The sequence below is a fragment of the Etheostoma cragini genome, chromosome 18 (assembly GCF_013103735.1).
Source record: "Etheostoma cragini isolate CJK2018 chromosome 18, CSU_Ecrag_1.0, whole genome shotgun sequence".
Classification (NCBI taxonomy): domain Eukaryota; kingdom Metazoa; phylum Chordata; class Actinopteri; order Perciformes; family Percidae; genus Etheostoma; species Etheostoma cragini.
Genome location: NC_048424.1, coordinates 23,277,249 through 23,287,135, shown reverse-complemented (window position 1 = coordinate 23,287,135; position 9,887 = coordinate 23,277,249). Strand labels below are relative to the sequence as shown.

General features: G+C 40.0%; 1 protein-coding gene across 3 annotated transcripts in view; it reads right to left on the bottom strand.

Moving 5' to 3' along the window:
- Positions 1 to 9,887, bottom strand: part of cnih3 (cornichon family AMPA receptor auxiliary protein 3) — a 107,851-nt gene that overhangs the window by 55,511 nt on the left and 42,453 nt on the right. For all 3 annotated transcript variants that reach the window (XM_034899833.1, XM_034899835.1, XM_034899836.1), the window contains exon 3: positions 360 to 407. In XM_034899833.1, the coding sequence (XP_034755724.1) occupies positions 360 to 407 (48 nt within the window). The remainder of the gene's footprint in view (positions 1 to 359; positions 408 to 9,887) is intronic.

The following is a 9,887-nucleotide window of genomic DNA, read 5'->3' as shown; positions in this document are numbered from 1 at the left end:
ATATATATATATAAAAAATATACATAATACATACATAATATTTAAAAAAAATTTTAATACATTTGTTTAGCATGTGGCCTTTACTTGACAGGACAGCTGAAGACATGGAAGGGGAGAGAGAGGGGGAATGACATGCAGCAAAGGTCCGCAGGACGGAGCCCAACCCAGGCCTGCCACATGGAGTTAACCCTTACACATGGGCTCCCGCTTTACCAACTGAGCTCTTTGAGCCTTCCAAGTGCCCTCCAAAACGTTTTATGTACTTTTTCATTGGAGTACATTTTGTTTCACCATTAATAATTATAAGCCAGTTAATGATAACATTCAGAAGATGAACAACACAAAGAAGATCTTATTACCTTCCTCAGCAGATTGCAGATCCTCTCAATGTTCCGCAGTCTCTCTCTCTGTGAAGAAACAAACAGGAAAAAAAGTATGTTTATAACTTCTTACAATTCACAGAACATGATTGTATTGATGACTCAGTCAGTTGAGTATAATGACAGCTGGTGAAAGATGAAACGAAATACCAATAGTGCAAGTTTGTCCTTGTACTGAACGTATAGATGAAAATATATTACCAGTATGCTGTTCATTTGTTCAAATATGTATTAGAGAAGAAACAAATACAGCAAAGTATGTATGAATAGATTTTGGACCTCATTTAAATGGGATCAGGTTGAAATTCAATTTAAAATTGATAAAATACGAATGAAAGAGGAGGTGGTCCATTCACAACTGGAACCAAAATGTGTGTCTCGCCATTCTTCATAGTAATTAATAGGAAGCAAAATTTGTGGGACCACACCATTAAAACATTGTTCTCGGGCGCCCGGATGGCTCAGTTGCTATAGCGGGTTGCACATAAGGCGGCTGTGGTTCAGTGGTAGAGTGATTGCCTACAATTGGAAGGTTGGTGTTTCCTGGTCCCATGTCGAAGTGTCCTTGGGCAAGACACTGTGTGTGAATGTGAACAAGTGTGTGAATGTCCATCTGATGAGCAGGTGGCACCTTGTACGGCAGCCTCGGCCACAGTGTGTTAATGTGTGTGAATAGTGAATGGTTCCTGTACTATTGAAAAGAGCTCTTAGAACAGGCTATTTACATGTATAGAAGTTTACTCCTTGACTCAACTACAACCTGCGGCCCTTTGGTGCATGTCATTCCCCCTCCCTCTTTCTCTATAAAATCAACAGATATGTTTATAGGCTAATGCTATATGACCTAAGTCATTCTCCATAATTCAAACCTAAAAACACACAACACAAACAAGTTCTCTTCTGCAGATATCTGACATAATTTTACTCTGCTCAAAGTATCAGAGTCAAAGTGGACCCTAGTCAAGCCTGGTCTAATGTATATTTAGTCTAACGGCATTTGATAAGATTCCATTGCATGGGGTGGCCTCTAGCTCACCAAGTCATGTCTATCTACTTTCACTTTAATAAGAAGGGGAAAAAAACAAAATAATCTTAAAAAGATACCATTGCATTGGTGCAGGTCTCGGGTGTCAATATTTCTTATGCCTAAAAGGTTCCAAGTGGACTTGCTATTAGCTCAGAATATGAGATGGGTTATAATTATTGAGAGAATCACATGTATTGCCAAATGGTGCTGCTGCCCGGGTTCTGTATTTGGGTCTGTTTGGGTCAAAAACATTTAGGATCAGATATAATTATCCCTTAGTCTGTAGAGATCAGGCATGACTGCCCTCACTGTCCCCTTTGGATTGTGATTCAGGTATGACCTACAGTGGGGCTTGAATGTTTGTGCAGTGCTTTTCTTAGCTTCTTCATTTACATTAATACAAATTTTTACTTGGGGGTGCCCAAACTTTCGAGCCCCACTGTATCTGGACAACTTTAAGATCTTATCAGTATTTTGATTGTCTGCACATTAGTGTGGTGTGACGGCAAGTAATTTCCTCATATACAATTTTTAAAAGTATAAAAGTAGAGATTAATAGACCTTTTCTCTTCAGCACTCACTGTAGTCAAACAAAGTTACTATAGAGCTATATTTAAGTGCTCCAGGCTTGTGTCATAAACTGTAAAATGCTTAAATCAGCACTTGCCACAATGCTGATGCTTAATAGCCACCATTCCACCAAAGCTTTTAACATCATCATCAAATATTAACTAATTCCTATATAGAGTCACATTTGAGACTTGACTGGGCGATGCATAACTCTGGCTGCTTATGAATCATGTACTGATCTGAGTGTCACGCTGTTCATGCTTGTAGACAGTTGGACTTTATCTCTGCTTCTCATAAGCTGGCTAGAAACGTTAACAACAGAGGCTCCAAGGAAACGATAATCTATACGACCTGTATGACAAAGGTTTTTTTGCATCCTGTCTAAGACGGGGTCAAAATTGACTGTTGACCACTTGCAAACATGACAATAAAACTCAAAAGACGCTCTTGTTTGTGAGCCTTCATTTAACAGAAATTTCCAGCAGAGAGCTTTAACACCTCCAGCACCACGCAGCTCTTTCTGTTTTATCAGAATGTGTGCATATGTGTGTGTGTGTGTTTTTATAATACAGTGAGAAATATGGTTATGCCATTTCTTTTAAAGAGTGAGATTCCAAAAGATTAGTACCAACCTCATGTCTGTTTGTTAAATAGATGTAACCGAGCTAAGCCTGAACCTACCGAAGCTAAGCTATATATATATATATATATATATATATATATGCTCACCCCAGAACAAATGAGTCACAACCAGGATGCCAGACAGTGGAATTTCAACTCCCAGTCTGTCACTTGATGCCCTCTGCCCAAAAGGACTTTTTACCATATACATGGCGAAAGAGACAATTGTAAATCAGTTGATAATGTTTTGAGTGTCACAACCCCAGCAAAATGACTCGTGTCACACATGCACGTACAAAGTAATACAGTACATTTCTGCAATAAATTCACCCTAAGTATATTAAGAGCTACATATATTTACAGTGTAAAGTGTCTTGCTAATGGAGACTTTGACATATTGACTGCCAACGCTGTGGCTATGGGGCATCCACCCACTATCTTAACTTGATTTATATCATTTAATCCCCATTCAAGTTAGCGGAGTGCCAAACTGGAAGTAACCTGAGCTCTGCTTCAATCGCTGTATCCAGTTCTTAATTATCCATACACTAGTTCAGTCCCCGTTTGGAGCGCCAGATTGCTTGGTTTCCAGTCAATAAAGCATTCTGAACCAGTGTTTTTATTTTCAGAGCCCACTACATGGCGCTCTTGATTTTAATAGAAAGCCCAAAAGCATTGCAATTCAGTGTATTCTCAACCCTTTGTTGAACAGAGAGCGCCATCTAGTGGCTCATAAAATAAAGACACTGGTTCGCCAACCTTCACTTGGCCATCACTAGTTTCCAGTATTTTTCCCCCACATTTTCATCTAACTATCAGTGTGGTCAGGTGTGTCTCCATTTGACGTCTAGACGTCATACATCTAGGTAGCAATGTGGCCAGGCCGGGGGAAGCAGGCTGTAGTAATGTGACCAAGCTTAGCATCAAAACAATGTGCTGGAGAGCCCAAGAAGGTTATCTATGATAGATAATAGTTTTTTCAGAGACCACTTCTCCACCACAGCTTCAAATGTGTCCTGTTTGCAGCCAATAACAGAGGCAGCCTTTCCGGATCAGTTTTTCCCAGTCTGTTTGTGTCGCTGGCTCCGATGCTGCTGCCCCAGCAGATGGTGGAGGAGAACAGAGCGCTGGCCACAACAGACTGGTAGAACATCTCCAAAATTCTGCTGCACACATTGAAGGATCTCAGCTTCCTCAGGAAACAGAATCTGCTCATCCCTTCCAGTATCTGTACTCCTCAACCATATCCACGTCTCTTCCCAGGATGAAATGGGGCTGCAGAGCCTTTCCCTTCCTCCTGAAGTCAATCAGCATCTCTCTGGTCTTATCCACGTTCAGCAGCAGGTGGTTCTTACCAGACCACTCAACAAATTCATCCACCAGTGCGCTGAACTCCCCCTACTGTCCATTCCTTATACAGTCAACAAATGCAGAGTCATCAGAAAACTTCTGTAGGTGACATGACTGAGATGTACTTGAAGTTTGTGGTGAATAAGGTGAACAGAAAAGGAGACAACACAGTCCCCTGTGGGACCACTCACCACCACATAAGACCGAACACGGTCCAGACAGACAAACCGTGGTTTGTTTGTCAGGTAGTCAGAGATCCAGGAGTCTATGGACGCACCAAATCCCGTCACCCGCAGCTTCTCGCCTAGTAGCAGAAGTTGGACGGTGGTGAATGCACTGGAGAAATCAAAAAATGTGATTCTCACAGTGCCAAAACCACCATCAAGGTGAAAATGAGCTTGCTGCAGAAGGTCAATGACAGCGTCGTCCACTCCCAGACGAGGGTGGTAGGCAAACTGTAGAGGGTCCAGAGAAGAACTCACCTGGTGAAGCCTCTCCAGCGGTCTTCAGGTTTTGGGGGATGATTACTTTTTGGCATCACACCGGTAGCCAACTGTAAAGACATGCTTGGGTAACCTGTTCTCATTCCCAATTTGTCAAATAGTGATGCTGGGGACTTCTGGTTTGGCGATTTGGTATGAGACGCAGAGTTGGGGGGTTCCTCGATTAAGTATCTTAATTACCCAAATAACTGCTTTTCCCACCAATATTTTAAGGAAGTGTAGGATTTGGATTTCCTGGTCTTTCAAGGGGACACAAAGAGTAAGCAGCAGAGTCAAGATTCTATGGCTGCAGCAGCTAACACTACTACTACTACTACTACTACTACTACTACTACTACCGCTGACAAATCTGAAGATGGCCATTCTGGAGACTCTCTCTCAAATGCTCAATTGATTGCAGAACTAGTTAAACAACATACTGGTATTAAGGAAGACATGGCCACACTAATCCAAGAATCGAATAAGCCCCTGCAAGCCTCAGTGGAAGGACTTTGTTGAACAGTCAACTCTCAATTCAATAGCGTTAAGCAGGCTCACTACCAAAAAGGAGTGCAGTTGCTTCTACGTTTTGCAGCCCAACCTAGGCCTGAGTCACTTTTGAAGGACAAAATATCTTGTCTGATACGCCAGAAGAGGCCCAAACTTTCTATGATCATGGTGGGGCTAAAATGCTTTCGTCCACTGGCTGACGTTAGCTGTTTTTCATGGAAGGACTGACATTTTCTGTGTGAACTCCTTACTGTTAATTTGTTTATTAATTGATGAGCGGGCTGTCGTATGACTGGCTGCGGCTCATAGCTCAGATTACAAGCAAAAGACATGTGTGTAGAAGTCTTTTTTTCCCCCTTTCATATAATCCTCCTTCCCACTCCATTGTTTTCACTGACTAAATGGAGCGTTAACATTAACCTACAACCGGACAGCTCTCCCAAGGGATCACCAACGCATCACAATAATGGATCTGAACACTGTGACAAGGATTTTTCTTTTCTTTTTTCTGCTTATGGACTGTCTACAGGGTACGGCCGACAATTTAATTTAAAGATCTTATGACATGGTGCCCTTTGGATGCTTTTATATAGACCTTAGTGGTCCACTAAAACTGTATCTGTAGCCTCTTTTATATAGACCTTAGTGGTCCCTTAATACTGTCTATGAAGTCTGTCGGGAGATCTGTAAGGTAAGTAAGCGGTAACAGTTTTCCTCAGTTGGGGAGGCAAACGCTGGGGGGAAAAAAGAAGAGTTGTACTGGGTTTTATGACCATTGCTGCCATTAAGAGTAATGTTGTTTATGTCTGTGTTTTTTTATTCTTCAACAGTATTTGTGGACAGTTATTGGTCTAGGAAAGTTAAACTAGCATCGTAAGCACTACAATCCTGAACAAAATGAATGATACATCAAGTAGCAAAGCTAAAAGAGGAGAATCCATGGTACTCTTTTCTAGTTGAATTGTTAAAGGATTGCATGGACCAGTGAAACGGGATAGGATATTTGCTCATTTAAGAAAATTTAAAACAAAAATAGCTTGTCTCCAAAACACACATCGGATAACAGCAGACCATCTCAAACTTAAAAAAACACGGGTTGGACAGAGCTACCATTCACATGTTAACACTAAGGCATCACTGTAAGCCCTTACAGTACTAGCTTATAAAGACTGAGGTAACTACAGTTACAATCGCTTGCTGAGTTAATCCACCTTTAAAGTAGTAATGTCTATGAACAAATATGTATTTATATATTTGTGTGGCTCAGCAATTCCGCTTGTTCACTCTTTATTTTTATGTGTACTGTCTGTTATGTGGTATGACGTCATGACGTGACTAACTGACTTTACCGGAAAATTGTTTCCAAGATGGCTGCCCTCACGAGAGACGCGGTATCAAGCATTAAACAACTTGGAAGTAAATCAAAAAACGTCAAAACTTGCTTGTTGTAACGTAAAAATATCATATTACACTTGACATTTGACTGTTAGACGAGGCTATTTTTAATATATAAGTTACAAGCGTGCAGCCCCACTGTGCCGTGCGCATCTTTCCATGCGCCGAAAGTGCGATTACCGTCAGTCCGCCTGCTAGTGACAGATACATCCTGTGTACTGTTAATGTCGTGGCAAGACAATAGTGTTAACGTTAGTCAATAACTTTTCAGCAAGCGATAATCAAGCGTTTTTGAGTGTGTTGCCGCGGTTTGTGTTAATCGCCCTGCTCTGGTAAGTTCAATGTGATGTTATTCCTACAGGAACCCAAATGAGCTAATTGCTAACGTAAGCTTTAACTTTTAGGTTATGGCCATATCCAAATTAAAGTTTTCATTAAACCTTTACAAACTTATTTTATTACAGGTTGACATGGAAGAATTGCATTGAAAAAGTAAAACACAGATTGTTTTTCTTTTTTCTGCCACTCTTTACACATATTTGTATGCCAAATTTGGATTATGTATCACATTCAAATGGAACAGCAAATGCCACTATTCACTGTGGTTAAAAACTATCCCTTTGGATGTGACCATGTTGCTCAACTATGTATTTTAACGGAACATTTGCAGCATTGCAAAGTGGCAGGGCCCCCCAGACCAGATGGCTACCCCATTGAATTTTCCAAAACATTTTTTTCAAGCTAGCTCCTCTTCTCCTTGAAATGTTTGAACATTCCCTGGATCAGGGGGGGCTTTCAGCAAACACTCACAGAGGCTTTTATTACGCTTTTGTTGAAGCCCGGTAAAGTTGCAACAGTCTAGTTGTAGTAGTCTGTAGCTCCTATTGACCGATATCGCTTTTGCATGCAGATGTAAAAATATTGACCAAACTTTTGGCCACTGAAATAGACACTGTTTTGACATACATAATTTCTATGGCTGGCTTTCTTAAAGGTTGTAATTCTTTTACCGATATACACAGGCTCCTTGGAGTCAATAAATCCTCGGCATACTATGAGACTCCCAAAGTGGTGATTTCCTTAGACACAAAGAAGGCATTTGACCGAGTTGAGTGGCCATATGTGTTGGGATTTGGGGAAAAAAATGCGTTGGGAAAAAATTGGGATTTGGACCAAAACATGTATCATGGATTTGCTTGTTATATGCCTCACCTCAAGCATTGGTAATGACTAAAACACTGTGTTCCACGCCCTTCCTGTCAAGGGCTATGCGGCTGGGTTTTACTCTTAGCCCACTTCTTTACACTTTGGTATTGAACCACTCTCTATCAGTTTGAAAACATCAACATTTTAATGGAATCTACAAACTACTTACTGCTCTACATTTTGGACCCTGTGCCATGCACCTCTGACATTGTGAAAATGTTGAATCGATTTGGTAGTTTTTCAGGTTATAAATTAAACTTTTCATAGAAAAACTAATGTTTTCTGGTCAGACTTGCCTTTTCCTTTTTCTAGGTCAGGATTTACATATTTGCGGATCAATGTTACCCGTAGTGTATCCGGTCTTTCGGACAACAATTTTCCACTCTTCATTAACAATCTTAAAACTGATCTCCAGAAGTGGAGTCTATTAAATGTGTCTCTGGCAGGCAAAATTGCATGTGTTAAAAAGAACTTCCCAGATATTTATCTTTTTCAGGGCATCCCCGTCTTCCTCTTAAAATCTTTTTTTTTTATATGTCAACAGTCTGATATCCTCATTTTATGGGGCAACAACCACCCCAGGGTAGGTAAGGTGATCCTTTAAAGGCATAGGGTGAAGGGGGGACTGGCCCTGCCAAACTACATTGTCAATGAGCCCATGTATTTTTCCTGTGCAGCAAAAAAAAAAATGGGACTGGATGCAATTTTGTAAATTCCTGTGCTTGTTAAGGGTCTTACCTCACGGATATATAATACTATCATATCTCTTGGTGACTTCTCCCTTAATTAGATCTGAGCAGACTGGAATGAAGAGCTTGGAATAGTTATATCTGATGAAATATGGAATAATGCCTCGGGTAGGGGCTTGGAACAGTTTTGCTTCAGTTTCTTTGTTACATCATTTGCATTCAAACTGCTTTTTTAGTATTTCTGTATTAGTATTTCTGTCTTTCATGTGTTAATCATGAAAGCTGAGTAACCGTGCAAGAAGCACATAATGCATCCCTGAGGGCAGAGCGCATAACGTTGAGGAGATGCTGTGCCTGACCAGAGATAAGAAGAAAAGCTACTGATTGCATGAACCAAATAACTAACTTGACTCACAACTCCTTTAAAAAGTGACTGTTGAGAAACCTCTTTAGTCAATTTTTTTGTACCTGCGCTGAGGTGTAAAACTGGCTCTACTTGCAAGTAACAAAGAGATTTTGTCCGTAAATAGTTATCCTAACACTCCTTCTCTGCAGGATGTGTAACTAGACAAATTTATAAGTTTCTAATAAGTCAATTGCAAGATTTTCTTCAAAGTCCGGTTCCTTTGGAGGCAAAAAACACATACAGTACTTAAGGAATATCTTAAAGTTAGTTAAACCATTGCTCAAAAGACCTTAGCAACCAAAAAGATCCACGAAAGTTGGATAACTCTTCTTGTGACCACTGTGTTTTTTCAGCCACTTTGCAATTATTGATTGCTCTAGGTTTTTATGAAGGATCTTTCCCGTCTTTTCCATGTCCACATTTTAATGCTGTGCTGTTTTAAATGGTCTTATCCTCTGCTGACACCATAGTTACCATCAAAACAAGGAGGACTAGGGTGCCTCATTTTCAACATAAAGACATCTCAAATACAAATACAACTTAAATACACATGTAAATAAATAATAAATGAATACATAATATACAACTTAGTTTTTTTAACATGCAAATTATTTTTATTCATACTGACTCCCTCTAAACAGTCTCCATGGAAATTTTATAATTGTACTTTTGTAAAATCTAATTAAAGGCAGTAAATGCCTTAACTAGTGATGGCCAAATGTAGCTTCATGAACCAGTGTCTTTATTTTCTTATTCCACTAGATGGCGCGGTATGTTCAACAAAGGGTTGAGAATACAATGAATTGCAATGCCTTAGGCCTTTCTCTTAAAACCAAGAGAGCCATGTAGTGGGCTCAGAAAATACAGACACTGGTTCAGGAAACATTTGGCCATCACTAGCCTTAACTTATTGCCTTAACTAAGAAAACCTATGGGATTCTGTGCAACACACTTAAGTCCCTCAGCTAAGAAGAAATGAAGCCTTAACTGTCATACTTAAGGAGAAAACTGAAGGTATTTTATGCCCTGAAGTGACAAAAAAAAGAATCAATACTGCTGTCATGCCCATATATAAGGGTGGTAACATAAGCAGTTTGATGTGTTTGAACGTTAGATGCCAATACGTACTTCAAATGCTGAGGGTAAAATATGCATTGACGAGGATGTAAACATACTGTACATGGGTCAATGACGTATAAGGATTTTCAAGAGGCAAATTTTAAAATATAATAAACAATAGTTTCTATAGTA